A 23,956-nucleotide genomic window follows, 5' to 3' on the forward strand; every position below is an offset into this window, starting at 1 on the left:
CTAATTTCTTCGCAGATGGAATAATTTTGAAAATTATTTACTCTTGTTCCTAAGTAAATTATGAAAGAAATCAATATTTAACGTGCAATAACAGGAACTGTTTGCAACGACGCTGCTCATTTCAACGCTTTAACAAAGATGTAACTGTCTTCAGTTCCTGACTGTTCTTGCTTTAAATGTATTTCATTTTCGGGCCATTGATAACTGCCCTAATTTAGCGTAAGAGGAAACTGATTTTCAAAGTCATTATCTTACTGGGTTTGATATAATTCTTTCTTTTTGCTTTAGAACTGACAGTTGTGTTTTTTTAGCGGTATTTCTCTGTTTCATGTCTATATATTGATAAAAGATATTTGTTTTCTAAAATTAAAATAACAACAAGGACTTCAGCAAGAAAAAAACTAAAATGAAAGAAAAACAAGGGCACAGTATTGAAATATTACAAGCGGTTTAACTTGTTTCGATAAAATGAAGTACTGGAATTCGAGGTTTCTCTTTTTTGCCAGTGCTGTGTATTGCTTTTATGGGGGAACATTTTCGTGTCCAGATGGTGTATCGGACTATGGATACAACTTTGCAGACCTTAATCTTGGTGCCATTCTTTCCATACATGCTTCTGATGGCTTACGGAAGTGTAAGCCTGACATAGATTATGTTCACTACAATAAAACCGTCAAAGCTTTGCAGTTTGCTGTCGATGATGTGAACAAAAGGGACGATATTCTACCAAATGTCACTCTTGGCTTAGTCATCCTCGACGATTGTTTCTCAGCATCACTTGCTCTTGCCCGGGCAATCCAGTTCATGCCTATTTCCAACCCAAACAAGAAGGAATACTTTACGAAGTTTGAAAATTCCGTAGATCTCAAAGGTTGCTTTTATGATGTCGTGGGAGTCATAGGTCCTGATACCAGCAAACGCAGCATTATCACAGCCGACGTTTTGACCTTGTTTGGTATACCTCAGATTAGCCATACCGCGACAAGCGATTTGCTTAGTGACAAATTAAGATTCCCATACTTCTTTAGAATGGTTCCACCAGACCAGTACCAAGTGAAGGTCATTTCAAGTATATTGCAGTACTTCAATTGGACACACGTATCCATAGTGCATTCTGAAGGAAGTTATGGAAGAGAAGGTGTAAAAAGTCTGAACAGTGAACTAAATGCTCTCAACAGAAATTTTTGCATTGAGAATACTATTGAAATAAACTATAATTTTAAACCTGAAGATTTTATGAACGTTCTAACAAGTCTCGATCAAGGAGGTAAAGTGCGTGTCATTATAGTTTATGTGGAGGTAGAGCACACAGCTCCTTTAGTGTCGGCTATAAGAAATTCTCGACATAATGATAAATTTATATGGGTTGGCACTGATGCTTTAAGCATCTATTTATCAGAGAATAAAAAGAACTGTGAAGTATTACCGGGTTCCTTTGCTATACAACCTTATACAGTTGAGGTCAAGGAATTTACAAAATACCAAAGAAAACACAGTTCTCCTGAAAATATGGAGATACAAGTGAGTCCTCGGTTAGAAATATACAATCGAACAAATGACAAGCAAGACATGAACGACGATATGAAAGTTAATGACGTGGATGAGGATTTATTGCGTACCACTTTCAGCGAGTCTCTATTGATAGATAGTGTGTTTGCCTTTGCTTATGCTTTAGATGCCGTAATTCGAAAGAACTGCCATGGTTATAATAAAGAAAACTTATCATCATGCGTAAGCACCCTTTCTGTATTCGAAGAGCTGAAAAGGGTAAAGTTCAAAGGCTCTTTTGGCCAAATAAAATTTAATGATAACGGAGATGTCATGGGAAAATATCAAATTAGCCAGTGCGTGGAGGGAAAGCCACGCAAAATAGGAATGTGGGATATGGCTAAAGAAAGGCTGGAGTTTGAAGAAAGTGAGCTCTTTAGATCAGGCAGGAAAATGCCAAAATCTGCATGTGATGCACCTTGTTCACCCGAACTTGGATTAGTATACCACTTCACAAAGCAGACCTGTTGTTGGGAATGTGTAGAATGCAAGATTAACGAAATAGTAGTTGCCAACAATACAAGGTGTGAACCTTGTCCCGAGTTTCACTGGCCTAATATAAAGTTAAGGACTTTCTGTGATCCTATACTTCCTCTCTACCTTGACTTAACTGATCCTATCTCCATTGGATTAGGGACTACATCTGTTCTTGGTTCTCTGCTCTGTTTATGGGTGGCCTTGACACTTTTCAGAAACAAGGATGAACATATTATCAAGTGTACAAGCCTTGAGTTAAGTGCAGTCATTTTGGTCGGAACATTTGTAGCTTATGTTTTGACAATGAGCTTTCTGTCAGAGCCCAATACTTACAAGTGCTTTGTCAACCATGTTGGATTCAATCTAATATTTACTATGATATATGCCCCTTTACTGGTTAAGACGAACCGCATCTACAGGATATTCAGAGCTGGAAAGAGGACGACTAAAAAGCCCCGTCTAACCAGCCAGACATCACAGCTGTTCATAACGTTAGTTCTTATTGCATTCCAGGTAAGAGTTATGTGTTGTTTGGTTGTATTTGTATTCCAATGAAATCAAGCTGATTACTCATTCCTCATTCCCGATTCAAAAAGGAATAAATAAGTAATACGATCCAGTGGGGAAAAAATAATTGGTTTTGATATGGAACTGGTTATTGTATTCCTTAATTCCGATTCAGTAAAGAATAGGTTACCGTTTACTTATTACCGATTCCAAGATGATACAGATTTTGAACAATCTCCAGGGCATCCATTGCTACTGGTCTATGTTGATCCCTATTATATACTGAGGTGTAACAATTTGTCTAGCTTAATCAGAGAATATGGATGGTCTGATTGGTCTCAGCTATATAAAGCTGAATCTAGAGAGAAGACCGATTATATTAAAATTGTAAGAAAGAGTATAAAATCTTATGTCCATGATTGGAGCCAAACAGACTATCCTCAGATAATTTCGACACAGATCTTCATTTGAGAGATTTTTTTAAATATTTTATATAAGTGTATGTTTGCGCACCCCCTCCCCCTCCCCCCCCCCCAAAAAAAAGAAGAAGTACTGACGAAGTTCGCCAAGAGAAATTTGAGAAATAGGATGGTCCTTACGGATACTAACAATATTAACCTGATCATTGCCGAATTATCCATTAAGCACACTTAGGGCACTAACCCACCAGAGGCACCAGAAAAAATTCAAAATTGTCGATGATAAAATTGAATGAATAATATATGACCATTTAGATCTGCAGGTACAACTATTTTGATTTGGAATGGTGGCAGCACTGGTATTTTCCCACCTTGTTAGCTTTTAATATTTTTTTGCTGAGTTTCACATTTGTGGGAGAGGGGCACCATAATATTTTCAGTGCTTAGGCCTTGGAAGGCCTTAATCCGACACTGAACCTGATACAGCAAGGACAACCAATATCCAAAATTTGTGATACGTGAATTCCTGCTTAATGACGATTGATTTAAACCCCTTATTTCAAAATTTATAGCTAGGCATCCGTTCCATCAACAGTATAAGTTTTTTTTTTAAGGGAAATTTCGTCAAGCCTGTTTTGAGATTTAGGGAGATAAACTGGGGTGGAGTATGTCATATACATCAAGGGGATTACATCTTATTTATACATATGAGCTCCAACATCTCCACCTTGAAAAACCTTCACCATGGGCCTTTTCCAGATTTTATCTCTAGTGATTTTGTTGACCCACAATAGAAGTCATCACGAATTTGTTTGAGAAAAACGGACGAAATAAGGGGCAACGTATGGCTATCATGTATGAAATTCACTACTAGTATGGACCATGCCATCAGTTTATACTATCCCATATTCAGAGCATGTCCATTTTAACGCATAGGCAGGGACTTGCTCCAGCAGTAGGAAAAGTTCAAAGAACATTCATTAAGCCGATTTCGAGAAATAGGAAGCTAAATGTTATGTGGGTGGGGAGGTAAAACACAGGCCGTAAGGAAATTGCCACCTTCCGTATTTATATGAGCCAAAAACTCCCCTCCTTAAAAGAACTTTTACATTGTCATTTGCTTAGATTATACCTCGACAGACATGTTCGGCCCACAAACAGTGTTGACTGATTTCGTCCAGAGGAATCAGCGAAAGAAAGGGCAATTAATGAGTAGAGAGTATGAAAAACTGGTAAAATGTGGACCAATTCTATCAAGATTCTCTACTATCTGTACCCCTACAGAGAGGATATTGATTTCAACGCCTATTTTTAAAGTTGCTCTGTAGATATCTTCTTCAACCGGAGGAAATGTTCAAGAAAAATTCGTTCATCCCATTTCGAGAAATAGGGAGCTAAATATATGGTAGTTATTACAAAGTCAACAATGCGATTACGCCAGAAGTCCATATAAAAACTCTACCGCGCCCCCCATAAAAGATTTTTACATGGATCATTCTTTGATAGTTTGTACCTAGGGATATGTTTGGCCCCGAAACGAAATAATAATAATAATAATAATAATAATGAGGACTTTGTATAGCGCATACTCTTTAGAAGCTCTAAGAGCTTTACAATATTAGACAACACCTATAACATAAAAATCATATATAATGATATGATTACAAAAACAAACGCCATGAAATTAGAAAACATTAAAACAAGAAAAACAAAATCAAAAAAAAAAAAGAAAAAAAAAAGGCTAAAATATTGAGGAAGTTCATCGAGAGCAATCAGAAAAATATTATGGGTTTTATGGACATTGGCAATATTACATGATATAGTGTGGGCAAATTATATCGAAATTTTGCAATGCGTAAAGCCTAAGTTAGAGAATTTTGATCTTGAATCCTGTTTGACAGTTCTAATTTAGACATCTGTTCCAAGAGTAGCAAACGTTAGAGGAAAATTCGGCGAGTCGATTTGACACTAATAGGGGGCTGCATGTATGGATGTTGGAAGGTATAAATCAGGCCCAAAGGGTATTACATCTGACGTATACATATGAGCCCAATCACCCTTTTTAACATTGACCTTTCTTTGAGATTTTACCTAAAGGGATTTTTTGACCCACAAAAGTAGTCTTGACGTATTCCGAAATAAGGAGCAACTTATGAGTACTAGATATGAAAAAAGGTGCAATGTGGGTCGATTCTGTCAATATTTTCCCCCATTTAGAGGATTTTAATTTCAACGCTTCTTTGCAGTTACTATTTAGGGATCTACTTCAACAGTCAAGAATATTCAAAGAAAACACGTCAAGCTGATGTCGCGAAATAAGGAGCTTAATGTATGTTTACACCTAACAAAACCCTCAAGAAAGTTACCCCTAAGGCTTATATATGGCCCATATAGCTTACCTCTTAATTGCTTTTCACATTAATAGTTCTCTGCCATTTTGCGCATGAGGATTTAGTTGACCCCCAAAATAAGCACCGAGAAAGTTCGTATAGAGGAATCAGAGATTTAGGAGGGACATTATGAATACCGGCAATCTTTAATTTGTATTGTGTCGACCGGTTATATCTAAACTCTGCCGTGAATGAACACAAGGAGATGTCGAGAAATAGGAGCTAAATGTATCGATGGTATAATACAATCTTTAGGGAATAACATGTTTTCTATGCATATGAGCCCTAACATCTCCTCCTTAGAGAATTTTGACTTCTTTTGTGGTCAAAATTGTCTCTAGAGATACAGTCTGAAGGATAGGTCCATGTCTAACTCCTTTAAGGAGGGCCTGTTCCATACATGAACTTAAAAGGGGATTTCCATGTAAGCTTTCTAACAGCTCTCCTATATTTGTATACCTATTTCCCGAAATGCTGTTGGAGGAGACCCTTAATTGTAAACTGTCAAAGTGAGGTTGAGGTTCCGCTGAAAATACTTCAAGGAAGGGTTCACCTCATTTTTATACATTCATGTAATCGACAACCTCTTTCTATACAGTTTAATATAGCAGGTACCACAATGAACACTGGCATATTTAAGATTGGATTAGAATAATAGCGAGGAAAGCCCCGAAGTGTGATCAAATTTGATGTAACATTATTTAATTCGGCAATTAGTAAGTGGCACCCTACTCTACAACGAATCAAGAATAAGGAATAATTAGTCTACACGATGTGAATAAGGAATAAGTAGCCAAGTCTCTGTGAAAAGTTTTGAATTGGGAATTAGTAGCTGATTACTGATTCATTATTGAATATCGAATATGGAACTAGGAAAGAGTAACCAACTAGATGTCAGTTTGTGTTTCCCAGATTGAGCAAATCTTACACCATTACTCTTTTCAGATGAAATATATGAAAGACAGGAATATTTTCTTTTTCAAGCGTTGGCGAGCAATGATTTGAACTTGTTTGTCGAGTTTCATTTCGCTTATTTTGGTCAGACGCTGCAACTTTTAATTCTTGCGTTTAAAAATAGACCCAGACGCTAGCCGAATTATTAATGAACAGTTCCATAACCAATAACATTTAACAGTAGATTGTTTTACAAATTATAATTCAAAGAGAAACTTTCATTCTAAATTAATACAACACTTAACACAGACATCATATTTCACATAGACATTCTTTATTCAATACTGGGTCTTGGATGGAAATTCCTCTATGATATCATAAAGTTCACTTGGGTTAGGTTATGATGAGATGAGAATATTTATAATGTTTCCACTACTCCTCAAACAGTATTGAATGATAAAGAAAAAGTAGCATTTCAGTTGTTGGGATGATTACGGGATGCAGAAATTGTACTCAATATATTATCTAGAATAAAAATGTTACTAACTTTAGAAATACCAGATTTAATACGTTTGTGACCGGATACTTGAATTATTTAATCTGGAAGAATGTTGTGCTTGGATAATGTTCTGTCAATTCATAAATCGGTAAGATATGAGTTTATTTACTCCAATAGGTTAATATTTAAACCACTCTAGCTACAGGGGTGGAGTACCAGTTACTGGTTTGGACCCGTCTCCCCCTACCTCTGTTAACTGACCGATACCCATACTTATATTTGCAGAAAATGAGATTGATAACAAATATCACCATGGTCTAATGTCACCACAGAGACCTCAAAACGAAATTGTGACATATTTGAAATGTATTAATGTTATGCATGTGTTATTCAGACTGCTTCACATTTTTTTTTAATTACATGTAAGTTTAATGAAATACTTCGATAAACGGACTGACTCTTGGAAATGTATTTTGTATATCATGGTAGATGTCACAACTACAACAAAGTTCTACTTCCTGAAGTGTTGTTTTGGTTTGCAATATTTCAGTGAATTTCGTTGATATACTAAAATGCATATTACATTCGTGTCCACCAACAGTGTACCTGTAGGAACCAGGAAGCGTTCTCAGTAATGTCATTATAATTTGGCATTGTTAAGTTAAATTTGGGTTTTCCTGACCACTTATCTCATTCGAAGTCTCATTATATCAGTCTGCAGGGAGCTGAACCTAAAGACATTTTCTCACGTAGTGTGCTTTTTGTGTAATAGTGAGAATAACTACTTGTTAAGACTATGACCGAGTTATTACAGGAAATGGACACAAACGTCCATATGTAGCGATCTCCATATATATATTTCAAATGGGCCCCGCTTTTGATAACGTTAATCATTATACGAATACTATCTATATGTGGATAATTTCATATGGACTATTTATTTTTAAGAACGGAAGAAACACTGTATGTGGTCTTTCGGACGATTGAACCTATTTAATGCCTCATTACCTTGACCAGCATGGACAGGATTTTCCCCCTCAACATATCAACGGCCTTTTTTTTTCGTTATCGGTTTGTATGATTACTGAACAAAATGAGTATTTGGTTTCAATAGCAAACGAGCAAAAACGGTTCATGGAGGAACAGTTCCTTAAATATAATGCACTACAAACGACGAGAAAATGAATTTTTTTCCAGAAATACGATTAAATTGGGTAAGGATTACAAAGACTTTTGCAACAAAAAAAAAAGAGATTAAATATAATGCAACTCGAACATAATAAGGGAAAAAAAGAAGCGATGTAATTGATGATAATTGTCGAAAGATTATTCAACAAGAAAATATTATTAAAACACTGAGAATGTCAAATCACTAGACATTAACATAAATGATAATATACTTGTCTTAATGTTTTCCATTCGAGTCCATCTTTCTTTGGGAGCCAGTTTTGTCTTTCCTGTTTAAAGTTTTGACATTTGTTTATGTGCTTCAGACGTTATCTGTGTCACCTATGTATATATTTGTTAACGCATACCTAAATTTATGTATTATGTTGAATTTATGTAATGTGTTGCCCATGTCAACCGTATTAAATAGCTCTTTATTTTGCCTTAATTGTTGCTTGATTTGCAACTGCTAATTCATGTCCATCCGTCTCTTTATGGTCTCTAATCTTCGTTTGCTTTATATGTAATTTTCTTCTCTTATCGCCTTTGCATTCTGACCCCACAATTTCGGTAGGTGGTGGGTGGGTGGAGGGTATTGAAGGGAAATGCTATTAGTTGTACAAACTAAAAAAGCTCGGGTCAGCCATTAAAAGCAAATCGAGTTCATTAAATGTTATCGATACGACACAACGGAAACAAATACCGTCCTGTCCTGACACAATAGCCATTCATTGATTGCTGACAGTATTCATTGTTATGGCCACGGGATTTCGATATGCTTAAGTGTTAAAATGTTAACTTAGCACTTATCTTTATGGCAGCGATGCAAATTATTTAGTCTATTTTAAGGTTAAAAGCCACGTCAGTATTATTAATGACCGTTTGTTGCTGATTATAGAAGTTTTGCAAATGTAAACATAAAGACATACAAACAAACTGTAAAGGAGGATAAACACTTGCAAACCAACGTAATCATAATAAAACGTAAACTATAGGAGGTTCAAATGTTACAATTCTTTTTATAAAAAAGGTAGGGGAAAAAATCTAAAGGTAAATGATATAAAATCCTACAAAAGTATAGGCAAACAGTTTGCTATATAAATCACATTCCATCAAAAATCAGATTTTCTCAGGTAGTAATGCAGATTTTCCGCGAATCATTTAGGAGATGTAACTTTTCGAATGTGTTCATTCTTTCTTCGATTTCTGTTGTATGAACAAGTACTATCTTATTAAGGGAACTATTTAGTTTTTTAAAGGATAATACGTAGCGAACAAAGAGAAAAAATGTCGACCTAATGTCCCAGCAATCGTTTGAGATCGAGTCATACAATAAAATCTTAGTTTTTGTTCTAAAGCAAACGGTCGAAAATATATGAGTCTCAGCGGTATTCAGAGTGTACATTAATAATAGCTGACAGACGTGAACTTTCATGCCCTCTATCCGCTCAGAATATATATATATATATATATATATATATATATATATATATATATATATATATATATATATATATATATATATGATAAAGTTATGAAATTTTAATTCGTACTCAACGGAGATTCGGACCGCGGGTAGACGGCTTCCATCGCCTCGCTTGACAGCACTAGCTCCTACACCATCTCAGTCATGCACGCAACACCATAAAGTGATGTGACATAGTCAGTGGTATAGGTATTCGGGAGTAGTAGAGACACTCACATGCCGACTGATTAATTATTTCTCATCTGGACACAGCCATTCCGGATTGCTAAGACAGAAATCAAGGTCCATATGAATAGTTATAGAGGATTACAAATATATACCAAACAGAACGGAAAGTGCTATCCCTGGAATCTACAGGAGAATATTTTAGACTACTATCAGAATTCGAATAAATACAAATAAATATCATTATCGTACTGGTTAGAGAATTTTAATATTTTAATTCGTTCTTTATGAATATTAGAACCTATCTGATAATTATATTTGTTCTTATTTATACAAACTTTGTATATAAATATATAAGACAGAAGCTGAATGACTTATACTCTAAAAGAATACATATTTCAGTGTTGTTATTTATTCGTCTTAAGTATTACAAGATGATATTCGCTCGTAAAAAGCTAGTTTGTTTGATATTTCGAAGCTGAGAAGCTTCAGGCAAGGTTCCTAGTGAAAGAATATCTGATATGCTCGCTTGCAGCTGATGCACACGTTAGAATGAGTGACAAGAACATTAACAAACAAGAACATTAACAAACAAGAACAGTAACAAACAAGAACATTAGCAACCAAGAACATTAACAACAAGAACTTTAACTAACAAGAACATTAACAAACATTGAACATCAACAAACAAGAACATTTACTAATAAGAGCATTAACAAACAAGAACATTAACCAACAAAAACATTAACTGACAAGAACATTAACTAATAAGAACATTAACCAACATTGAACATTAACAAACAAGGACATTAACTAATAATAGCATTAACAAACCAGAACATTAACTAACATTGAACATTAACAAACAATGAACATTAACAAATAAGAACATTAACAGACATCGAACATTAACAAACAAGAAAATTAACTAAAAAGAACATTAACAAACAAGAACATTACCAAACATTGAACATTAACAAACAAGGACATTACCAAACATTGAACATTAACTAATAAGAACATTTAAAAAACAAGAACATTAATAAACCCATATGTCTCCTTTATAGGGGGAGCAATTCAACTATAAAGAAAATGTTGTGAGGAAAAGATCGGTAAATTTTATTTTAAAAAGAGTGTTGAAGTCTTTGGGTTATGAAGCTTTGATAAATCAGGGCTAGATTCTTTAGAAATACCTCTACCTTTATTACAAAACAACAAATCGAAAAACAAACTATAACACTCAAAGTAATAATAAACTCAAAATTCTGAGCTTTCATTGGCTTGTCAAACACCTGACAAATCGTACGCCAGAACAACGAGTTTAAACTGACACGAAACTAGCTACAATAACAAGCATCTCATTAAATACGAATTTTGTGTTTAGTGGAAGATATAACCACAAAACACGTTTAAAGTTTAAATATATAATACTTATTCACTGTAGGAGAAAACTCTCAACGCAGTATTGTAATATTATTCACGTCCGTCAGCGATAAAGTAACTGACATTCTTTATTTTGAATCACATGGTATGAAATTATAATCTAAATACAGCAATATGCGTATCTTGAAAAATAAAAAAACACTTAAAGGTCACCGGCCATACTCCAACATTTTCCTTTTAATATCAGATTTGCATTACATGGTTAAAAGTAGTTATACTCGCACAAAAAGAACAAAAAATTATCAAGTGTAAAGAAGAAATAATAATTTAATTACTCGAAATAGAAGTATACAATGCTGTTACATCCCCTTAGTTACGATTTCCCTCCTATAGAGGACGCAACCGGAAATTACGTACATTTATCCCTACAAGACGAAGTACATGCTTCGTGTTGTCGAAAAATAAAACACTATAAACTATGGATAGGGAATATTTTAGATGAAACTAATGAAAACTAATTAACTGTTCAGCCTTATATCGGTATGCGTGCACGACTCACTAGATTGTCTTGCTTTTAAAACTGTTCCATTGTTTCAATTCATTTTGAAAATTCCCGTTAATGCAGGTAAAATGAATCAATGCTGGCTTCCCTGTGTCGAATTTATATAAAAAAAGATGAAAGAAATCGGCACACTTAAAGAATCCAAAGGAACCAACCTTGACTTCTTTTGTCGGCCGACTTCAGTTGAAAAAATCGGCACACTAAAAAGATACCAAAGTCAAGTTTCCGGGGTTGGTTTGCATTGTAATAAAATAACCTATGTATTTGATATCCTGTCGGTAAGTTTAAATAATGAGTTTATTGCTCCCTGCCATATGTGTTTATCATCCGGGTCTCTATTTGTTTGCCATATGTAATCATAATTGATGTTTGCAGGGCAAATAGTATACACAATAATAACTTTCTTTATTAATACTTTTGTAACCCATGCTAGCAAAATGATTATCATTTGCACTCACATTGAATGTATTTTAAAATTTTAAAAAAATTATTTACGAGATACTGACTTATAGTTAACCTGGATACACTACATTCTGGGTCAGTTTGCAATAAGTAACTTATCGTGCGTAAATGGCAGGTGCCTTCAAGCAATCGGGTGATACTTTCGTCTCATTTGCGATTTTGTTATTTGACATAAGCGATACACACCTCACTAAGGATGCATATGCAAGCCGGCATCCGCTACATATACGGAGTTCGTGGATATATATATTTTTAAAATAAATGTCAGTTTGTGTTTTCTCTCATAAATATGTACGTTACGAAGTATGATTATTTTCTTTCAAAGAATATCGAAATAGTTTGTTTAAATTTAGTCTCTTTTCCTAAAACCTATCTTACATAACATCTACTTTTTTTGTTGAAGAAAAAGAACGTACAAACTGTTGTTAAGTTTGGCCGAATTGTATTTCGAGTTGGGCCGAATTGTCTTTGGGCCAAATTCACTATAATCCGGCATAAATTATACAACTTTCCTATCCCTCCCCTATTCGATCCCACAGACTAAATATACTTTTTTCTGGTAAACATGGTTTTTCGGGAAAAGAAAGAACGCTTTTTTCCCATCATCAGTCTTTTGGTTACATCCGTATGCAACACAGTGCACCATATTTGCTGTACAAAAGCACGATCGTACGCTATATCACACAGACATTTACGTGGGGAAATTAAGCACTTGAATGGCTAGGTTGAATAGAAGGGATAAATGTACGTCATATACTGTTTTGGCACGCGGAAACTACCGATTGTTTACGGAGATTGCCGAATAATTTTTTCATTTTATAAAGCGGTGTTTTAAGTCTAATTAAACATTTTTATGGTGTGCATACATAACCAATGCGTTTTGTTTATAACTATAATAATATCACACATTTGTACAATATAGGTGGCCAGTGACCTTTAACCTGAACGTGTATTCTGAGTCATAGAACTGATTCGAGTCATACACAATGCCAACCTGGCTGATCAGGCCTGCTCATAGTTTTCTATGTGCCTATGAATGATGTGGCACAGATTGCAGATGCAATGTCTGGTTTTATTGGCAGCATGATTAAATTATTGTTTTATTTTAGTTTACAAGCTTCAATGTTGATTTGACTTTACTAACACATAAGTAATCGAAAGCGCAGTACGAATCATTGCGCACTCGAAGAGACATCGATCATTTAGTGATAGTTATGCCTTTTGATACCAGTATAGATATTTCCTTTAAACAGCCTTTAAATGTATACAGTGTATAGAATGTAGTATATTATTGACATGTCAGCCATTTTGTCTTCTTTATGAATACTTCCGCTAGATTTTTAATTTTTTATATCGCCACCTACTTATTGAGTATTTTCATTCATAATGATATTTTGGGTCTTTTTTCAACCACTCCCATTCTCTTGGTAGTAATGAGAGGCAGCTTTCTAGGAAAGATACTAATATCGTGTTGATCGCGCAGAGATTACGCTCCTTCTGTAGACTAGCCATGTTCATAACGAAGTGGCTTTGATAATGATCATCGGTCTCACTGGACTTAACGGACATAGTAATCAATCACTGTACTTAGTGATGGATAAGATGACAGAGCTTGCAGATTTTGGTAATACATGCACACTGTTTGCCATACCATTTAATTTTTTTATATTGTGAACCAACATATGTACCCAACAATTAAATTCATTATCAGTTGACAGGGTATATAGTGACTAAATATTGTTCTTTTGACGTATAAATTGCGACACGCTGTATTTATAACAATACCAACCGACAGTGTAAGTAGAGATCAAAATTGCCACGCTAATCCATACAGAGGGCATATATGATTCGTTTCGTGATATCAAAGTTAGATATTTCTTTTCGAGAAAAAATCTTAACAAAATTGAATAATATCACAGCTACGTAAATATACTAGAAGCAATTATCTCCTTCAAGCCAACTCCAAAAATGTATAATGGTCTCAATTGAAAAAATGTTTGGCTCATCCTTTATTAAACACTTTAAGGTAGGAAAGGCAGTTGCTACAGAAAATTTAAATTTTTGTCTAACTTTGACAGCAATTAGATCGATAGTGCTATCAAAACTCTCTTGGCAATGGGAACTCGAAACATTGCGTTTGATATGGAACACAATATTAAGATCCGCTACCATCACCTACAAAAACGGAAGCTTCTGTACAGCTTCTTTAAACCACGTTTTCCTGGACACAACAACCAGACTGGTAGAAAAGAAACTCCATATAGACATATACTCTAAACCAACCGACAAACACCAGTATCTCCTCCCAACCAGCTGCCATCCAAAACACTGCATTGGGAACGTCCCATATAGCCAGGCACTGAGGATACGCAGAATTTGCTACGACGCCCAGTCGCAGAACACTTCTTCTCCCATGGCCACGCTTTCAGTGATATAACACTTATAGCAATTGCTCACAACCCCAATGGAGTTTCGAAACCAGGAAAGAAAAGAAATCTTACTGGATACGCCGCCTTAGAACATTGAAACCAAGCGGTTTAAACCAAGAAGACTAGAAAAAAGACAGCCATTCACAAATAAAATTATCTTTTTGCAGCTGGCATGTTCTCTTTTCGATGATTCTCTAAATTTGCTTATTAGTCACCCAGTAACCTATAATTACAACTATAACAATGAAATATCCAGGATATAATTTGCGCGTACATACATTTACCTAAAATAACAAATGACGCTATGGCTCATCCATTTCTAGGTCAATATAAAATATCTTTAAGCATCCGCAACAAGTCATAGTCATGTAAAGTTGTACAAAGACAACGGTTTGCCTGTTTTATTTGTTTTTCTTGTCTATGTTTTGCATTTGCCTATGAAAAAGACTCATTAAGAGTCGAAAGCACAGCTAGATACTAGTTTTGCACTGCTCGTAGTCAGTTTATTACACACACACACACACACACACACACACACACACACTTAATTATAATTATCCCAAAATAACAAATATCTAAATCAATCACTAGCAAAGAAAATAACCCTGGAAAAGAAGACGACGCAGATGTTCTTTTGACATTTTGATATTAAATAATATTACACTATGGTGATTTTGTTTCAGTTTGAAGCACTTACATACAAAATAAACACACACACACACACACACACACACACATATATATACATATATATATATATATATATATATATATATATATATATATATATATATATAGAGAGAGAGAGAGAGAGAGAGAGAGAGAGAGAGAGAGAGAGAGTAATTTTAAAGGGAAGAAATACGTACGCGATATTATTTCTCGTGAAAAAGTGTTTCTTTATTGATAATAGAAGTCCAGTTACATATAATGTAAAATAAGTTCCGTCAAATTAGCTATAATGTAATAAAATGTGATTCCAGTGAATATATGTTTGCAAGATTTTTATACTCGTGACTTGAGAAAGCTTGCCAGTAGCTTCTCGAGGGTCGGTGGTTCTTTCCAGGGTTTTCCCGGATTCTTCCTCCACCATTAATACTGGCCGCCATGTATAGCCTATCGAGTGCTGAAAAATGGCGTTAAGCCCAACAACAACAACAACAATACTCGTGACTTTTATATTCAAATTTAAAAATACTTCTGATTGGAAAATACAAGGTTTTAATTTCGTAACAATGTTGACAATGAAGATAACCAGAGGAAATAAATACAATATTTTTCTATTAGCAGCATTATCAGTCATTCAATCATTGTGAATACTGTAGACGATACTATATCGAATATCAATACTTTCTTGCAACCTAGAGTTTGTACAACAAAGGTTATCTGATGCTGCATTAATCCTTTGCCTTTCGGGGCTATTAAAAAGATATTGACAAAGCTTGCGAGATAATTTCTTGACTAAGAATTCGATAACCCTTAATCTGAAACAATTTAAGGCTGGAAATAGGATATGATAAAATATGCCAGCCGATACTTGTTTTCTGCAATGCGACCATCTTCTACGATGCCATTGCCTAATATGGATGTTCAAACTGTTCTCTACAATGGGATTGGATAATACGGTTTTCCAGTTATAGATGCTATTATTATCATTATCACGAAGGAAAACTGATCATGCGTCTTATATGATGTTATGAGTGTACAGTCTCTACATTTGAGAGTATTCGTCAGATTTGCTAATTGGTTTTCCGTGCGCCAGAAGATTAAAATTGATTGAAAACACGAAATAAATCGTAGGTGGAAAAAAGGTGTTGAGACACTAATCAGATGTCATGTTCGTTGTCATTTGACTCATTAGAGTGATGTTTGTGAATATTTATTTATATAGGTCCAAATTGTCTGAAATTACGGAACCGTGTTGAAAATGACATTAGTTCTGTTGCACTGAAGACTGCATACCAGCTCCAGCTAGATCTGGATTTTATTGTTTCAGCCTTGTATGGGTCCGAAAATCACCGGCTATTACTATAAAGAAGGCAGCATTGCTCTTGAAAATTGTTGGCTTTTTAATATGAAATGTATAGAAGAAAATTTAAAACCTCGATTGAAATGTAATAATCATCGCCTATGTAAGTGGACTATATCTGCATAAACAACGTGGTATATGGCTCATGAATATAAAATAATCCTTTTTAGAATAATACCAGGATGATTGATATCTTTAATTACTAAAGCTGTCTGCTTTATCATCAAAATTCCCGGGGGGGGGGGAGGGTAACATCTATAATCTCGACATTTTCACGAGGCTGTAGCTTTCACCATGAAATCTATTCTCACCATATTCGCACACGGCCATACCTTTCATCACAAAATCAATTCTCACCATATTCGCACACGACCATACCTTTCATCACAAAATCTATTCTCACCATATTCGCACATGGCCGCACCTTTCACCACAAAATCTATTTTCACCATATTTGCACACGGCTGTACCTTTCATCACAAAAGCTATTTTTTATCACATGACTATCTTTCACCATAAACAATAATGTATGTGAATAAGACAACAAAGAGCTACAAAAAATGAACAAAAGTATGTAGTTTTTGTGACAAATATTATGATTACCTTATAAACAAAATGCTATGAAGGTGATTGGTCAGTTAACAATGTGTCTCATTCTGTATAGCTGCAAAACAAACAAGCAAAAATAATATAAAGAAATTATATAAAAAAACACACTCAGAAATAAATAGAAATAATTAAAACAAATAATGTTTACAAACTAATTAAATAAAAAGAAAAGAAAAAGGAGAAAGAATTCCAGAAGGAGATAGTTGAAATATCCAGTAATTCACAAACAGGTTGTTGTTGTTGTAGGGTTTAACGCCATTTTTAAGCACACGATAGGCTGTACATGGCGGCCAGTATTAATGGTGGAGGAAGAACCCGGGAAAACCCCGGAAAGAACCACCGACCCACGAGAAGCTACTGGCAAGCTTTCTCACATACCCACATTAGCCGAATCCGAGACTCGAACCCACGCAGACAGAGGTGAGATGGCAGTGATCCGTAACGGAGAGCGCGTTAGACCACTCGGCGACTCGGGGCCTCTTCACAAGCAGGTAACGTGAGAGTCAATCGGCTTGTAGGTAAAGCAGTTATCACAAAATGTCCATTTTATGAAGCATCAAGAGGCCGATCCACCCCCTCAAAAAGTTTCAGGGTAAATTAACCATACAAATTACTTTGACTACATGTTGGAAGAAAATTTCGGGCATCTGTAAATATCAAGGACAAATCCCTCCCATTAAAAATAAGTAAATAAATTCATTACAAAAAGGTGGAAAACCGCTTTAAAACTGTATGCGGGTACCTTCATCTATCTTTATAGAAAGGAGTTCAGGTCGCTGACAATAATTGCTGAATGCATACGTATAACAACTATAACTCCGCATTGACCGCTCTCTTTCACTTTGAAGTTCGTGTAAACTTGTAAATATTGACGTCATAAACTTAGAAAGGTGAAGGAGGACGAAAGAAACTATCTTAAAAATATATATATTTTAATGGAGCAAAGAAATCCTCCAAAAAGCAACAGATGTATTGATTATTACCGAGTGTTTCTTGGATTCTGAACGTAGCTTTTAGCAATTTCAATCATATCGCTACGATGTCTGCAGTGTGACAGCTTATTTTGATGTCTAGCACTAGGGCATCATGCGGAAGACAACTAGCATGATTTCCCACCCAGTCACATGATCCTGACACCAGGCCGACCAGCCATAACACTAACATCTTAATGCTGATCGCCTAGCGAGGCAACCGTTAGTACCATTTGATAGGTCTTTGGTATGACTCAGCCGGGATTCGAACCCACAACCGCCCGCATCCATGGCGGACGCTCTTACAGCTTGGCCACCCGAGCAGGAATAAAAAAAATGAACGGATTGAAAGTTGAATTAGACAATACTGTTGCAATAATCCCACCCAGTCACATTATTCAGAAACCAGGCCAACCCGATCTAACACTAACTTCATAATGATGAACATCACCCGAGGGAGCTGTTAGTACCATGCTAGTAAGTATTTGGTCTGAGTTCGAAAGTTCAAACCTGAAATCTCCCGCAACCACATGCTGACTGAGCGGACTGTACAATATTATATATATATATATATATATATATATATATATATATATATATATATATATATATATATATATATATATATATATATATATATATATATATTCTAGAACATTTTGATTTGTCAACAAGATAAGGTTTATTTATTAAAATTATAAGAAAGAACATGTCAAACGTCATGTACACCAAGGTTTCCCGCAACATGAAATTCCACCTTGATGATCTTTTTTTCCCTCTTGACAATGAAAGTATGGGGTTGTGATCACATAATAAAGTAATCGCAGAAGGAGCTGAATTAAGACACTTCAGTGATTCGCTAAGTCAACATCAACGCCAAACATTCCTTCTTGATTTTGGAATAATTTCTCTGGTGCTTATGTAATGTTTTAGAAATATAGCAAGCTTGATTATCTACACCATTTTTGTCTTCCTGAATCAAGACTCGACCAACCCCAGCATCACTTCCATAAACAGACATTTTAAATGATTACCTGAAATTTAGAGCTGATAGAAATGGTGCACTCTTTAATATGGCCTTTAGCTTTTCAAAAGCCTACTGACATTTTTCATACCAATGAAGCTTAGTTTTTTGACAAATTAGTCAGGATTTCAGCAATTATTGGAAAATGTGGAACAAAATTTCCGACAATATTCAGCCATGCCCAAAATATCGCAACAGCTGCTTTTTACTGGTGGTAGACACAGGGAATTCAGATATAGCCTTAACCTTAACTTCTGTAGGTTTAACTTGTCAATGTCCCACAAAAGAAATGTTACACAAGCACGGCAAAACTCACTCTTACTTAAATTAATTGTTAAATTTGCATCACCGAGTCTATTAGAAGGGAGTAGGATGATGTGTGAGAACTCCCACTCATTGTGGTGCTTTGGTTATCGTTATCAAGGAGATGATAGACCACGGTGTTATTACCCGGATCGAGTAGACAATAAAATAAAATATGAAATTAATTGGATAGAACAACAGAGATCAGGGGAGAGATACAGAATATAACAACACGAGCCTCCGTATGTAAAATTTAACAATATAATCAATTACATAAACATAATGAAACTGAATAAGACATTTGAATGTTTCACTTTTTCTTAGAAATAGGGTTACAAAATTTATGCGAAATTAAATTAGATATTCTCTTATACTGATAGAACAAATTTCATCGTATAATCGAGTGACCGATCGAACTCAAATTGCCCGCATGTCAACATCACAAGGTGCTAACGGTCTTTTCCAAATCACGGATGGTGATAGGTTGGCACTGCCGTATTTCCTCTTCTTCTTCTTCTTCTTCTCTCTCTCTCTCTCTCCTCTTTGCGTTACCAAACCGTCTTCATTGCAGACTATGTTCTTTCCACATTGTGATGTAAAGTATGGAGCTATTTTTTCCTTTAAATAAAAAACATAATACCTAACGTAAATACGTGTTAGTTTTTTTCCCCTTCTTCTGGGATCAACACAATTTCTACTCTTTATAGCATATATTGTCTTTTCGCAATTCAACAGAACGAAACTAATATGTTTAGTTCACCACCCAATATACACTCACGAACCTATTACCATAAAGTAATGTTGTTTTTTTTTCTAGTTGCACCTCGCATTCCTAACTGTAAAACATGACTAACTAGACCTGTCCGGTAACTATTACTGCCCCGCCTTGTGCTGTAAATCACTAGCTGAAATATGAATATCGAAACACGCTCCTAATATTAACACCCTCGGTTGAAAAGAATTCACAACTTAATTAATGGACTTCACTCCTTGTTAGTTAGTGATTCATCGACATACATTTCTAGACATAGAAAAATCAATTCCCAGCATACATGATACAATTTATTTAAGACAGAAAATTTATTTCTTACAATTAGCATCAGAAGAAAAGCTTCAAATATTTATGATACAAGATTTCGTTTGCAAAACAACTAAATCCGAACTCATTCATATAAAATTGGAGTCATGTAACATTTGAGACAAAATGCATGCAAGCAATTATTTCTGAACTCGAGAAAAAACTTGACTTATGAATTTCAAACAAGTACGTTTAACAAATAATTACATATTTACATCATTGAACATAATGTATGTCACTGAGACAATACCTTTGTGACCCCCAGAGCTTATCATCAGAGAATTACCTCTATTGTTTCTCTGGTTACGAGTCTCCCGAATCTCCAAAATTTTGTTCCTTGGACGATTTATTTAACGAGAATAGTACTTTCTACTGATCTCGAAGCCAGTTCCCCTTTCGGCAGAAAAAAATGGGATGACTAATATCGCGAGGAAGATAACTTTAAAATCTTGAATTTCGTCTTGGAACACACAAGAGCTGTGAGCTGTGCCAATAAGGATTACTTTCTCTAACCGCCTAAATTGTATCACTCTGATCGAAATTAGAATAATTATCTCTTGCCAGCCTTTACTAGTAACTATTCTGGAAACTGTTATTTATGATAGCTGTTTTAAATTGCCCAATGTTTTCTAAAAAGTTTGTTCTTTTTATTTTGTCTCAATCCTGTCATTCCCTACGCTCAACCCTGCATAGACATATCTACTCGACAGTTATATATCAGACTCTAAATTCAAGTCATGCTCCAAATAAAACAAATCCCATCCCTCACAGTCAGGAATTTATTGCTAGTTTAGCTCATACGTCAAACTTAATGGTTACTTGTCACGCTGAACAAGACAGAATGTACTGTGAAATTATCTCTGAAAAATTGTGCACCATTTAAGCGTCTATCATAGAACTTCTGGATTGTCTCCAAGTGATCTATCCTGGTGTTGTCATAGATCATGACATCACCGATATAAACGTCGCAATTATCTAGAGGGGGGCCCCGAGTGGCCGAGTGGTCCAAAGCGTACTCCGTTACGGATCACTGTCATCTCACCTCTGTCTGCGCCGGTTCGAGTCACGGATTCAGCCAATGTGGGTATGTGAGAAAGCTTGCCAATAGCTCCTCGTGGGTCGGTGGTTCTTTCAGGTGTTTTCCCCGAGTTCTTCCTCCACATTAATACTGGCCGCCATGTATAGCCTATCGTGTGATGAAAATGGCGTTAAAGCCCACCACCACAACAACAACAATTATCTAGACCATATCTAATCATGTTCATTCAATGTTGGAAAGTACAAGGCGAACCACTTATCCCAAGTAGCATTACTTTATGTTGATGAAGTCCATGTGGAGTTACGAATGGTGAAGATTTCTTTGCCCTTTCTGTGTGGAATTTGCCAGAATTCTTTCATAAAGTCAAATTTAATGCACGTGCGGAATATATTACTTGGTTTCAGACAAGAATATATGGCGAGCTCCAGTCACTTTTAATTGGTTCTATGAAATCATTCTCCAGCAAATAATGAATTTCTTTTAGCAAACATTCTTGTGTTTAACAAGATTCACCAAGTATGGATGGTGTTTCACAGGTGTGGAATCTACAATTTCAGCGTCATGGTAGATTTTATTTGTTCGAGTTGGAACATCTGGAAACGAACGCTCGTATTTTTTAAATAATAGCTGTTTTAGTTTACTCTTTTCTGTGGATGCTGATGTGAAAGTTTCTGGTTCAGATTAGTCAATATTTCTAAATTCCGAAGATTAGTTACACCAAAGTCATCACAGTCTGATAGCATTTCATCTCAATAATTTCTCAATAATTTCAATGGTCCGCGGACAGCGTGTCCAAAATTAGTTCAAATGGGCTAAGTCCTAACGATTTTTGAACTGATTCACAAACAACAAACAACAGTAAACAATCACCTTAGCCCCAAACTTTTTCTGTCTCAAAACAATATGACCTAATCGTATTTTTCAAAGTTTGATTAAATCTTTTTAAGGGCCCTTGGCTATAAGGGTGATAGGCAGAAAACTTGAACAGCTGGACTTCTAACTCATGTATAACTTTGTGGAAAATTCCAATGATAAAATTTTATCTTTTATGAGATTCGATAGATTTGGTAAGGCCAAATTGTGTAAAACAAACTTTATCAAAGCTTTTCTATTGTTTATTTTTAATATTCCTCAAAGGAAGTTCCTCTGGGAATCTTGTTGACGCACACATGATGGTCAGCAAGTATTGCTTGCATGACTTGGTCATAGGTAAGGGACCAACACATCTTCCCATTATTCTGCTCAATGGTTCGTCAAATGCAGGAATAGGCTGTAGATTACCCTTGGGGATTTGCTACCATTAGTCAAGTGTGACAATATCTGCAAGTTTGGACTGTTATAATAAACCAAAAGTTCCTTATGTATCACAATATATAAGCCTCGTTTCATTTCAATTAAAACTTAATACAGCAAGTGGTATAACATTGATACATCATAGATACTATACATATTTTGCATTTATATCCCATACAAATACATATATTTGCCCTTTAAATGGAGTTCAGATTTACTACAGGCAGCTGTGTATTGACAGAGGGATTGATATCCTCACATTGCTGCCAAGTGTGTTCGCTACAAAATGTAGTTATGCCTTTTGTGGCTATTCACAATCAGCTTTGCATATTGACAAGTTGATTGTTTGCTTGTTTTTTTTTTTTGAGTTTCTAGTTTTCCTCACATTGATTAAGTCAATATAATACACACTTAGTGCTTAAACATGAAAGACGGTTTAAATGTAGAAAATAGAGTTCTATAAACACATGTTTAGCTATGCCATTTACAAGAATGCTCAGCCATTCACGTATCGTCGCATGGAAATTATTGTAGAATAGAAACTAAGCGCAACGACGAACCAACAAGATGCAATTAAATTATTTTAATATATGTACAGTTGATCTAAGTCATTATTCTGCTTTAATAACATTAATACCGCCCATAAAACTCTCTCTCTCTCTCTCTCTCTCACGTCGGTTTGACTTTAAAACTAACTAACTCTCTCTCTCTGATCATTTGGTCGGTTGGACCTAATTTCTGTATTTCAACTATATAATATTTTAATAAAGATTGTGCTTTACGAGAAATTGTGAAACCCAATGTACTATAAAATACATTTCTATTGTATCCAAAAGTCAGCAATTTTTAGACTCGGTTGTAAGTTATGCTGAACAGGCAAATTCCTTTTTGATGAGTATGCTAGAAGATTCACGTGTTTCTTAAAACAATAAGCTGATGTAGCAGATTGTCTATCCGATGACGTACATAGACACGGAAAATATCAGTAAGAAAGACGGGAGTCTCGTTCTAATTCAAAATGAATGAACACAAAAGTACCCAGACGAATGTCCATATTTGATCGTGAGGATAATCCAACTTGCGTATAAATTGAGAACAACAACCTTGCGCAAAATCAGTCCATTCATCGAGAATCAGAAGACTGTCTTTCCATACAGCGAACCGTTACCTTTCGTTCAGCCATTTCCCAAAGATGTAGACGTATCTATATAGTTAAGAGTGACAC

General features: G+C 35.3%; 1 protein-coding gene across 1 annotated transcript in view; it reads left to right on the forward strand.

Moving 5' to 3' along the window:
- Nucleotides 1–468: 468 nt before the first annotated feature.
- LOC149782787 (metabotropic glutamate receptor 3-like) overlaps nucleotides 469–23,956 on the forward strand; it is a 59,128-nt gene continuing 35,640 nt past the window's right edge. Inside the window, exon 1 of the mRNA XM_089935176.1 lies at nucleotides 469–2,538. Coding sequence (XP_089791302.1) covers nucleotides 469–2,538 — 2,070 coding nt within the window. The remainder of the gene's footprint in view (nucleotides 2,539–23,956) is intronic.

This window comes from Sinohyriopsis cumingii, chromosome 15 (genome assembly GCF_028554795.1).
Source record: "Sinohyriopsis cumingii isolate HCF-2022 chromosome 15, ASM2855479v2, whole genome shotgun sequence".
Classification (NCBI taxonomy): Eukaryota; Metazoa; Mollusca; class Bivalvia; order Unionida; family Unionidae; genus Sinohyriopsis; species Sinohyriopsis cumingii.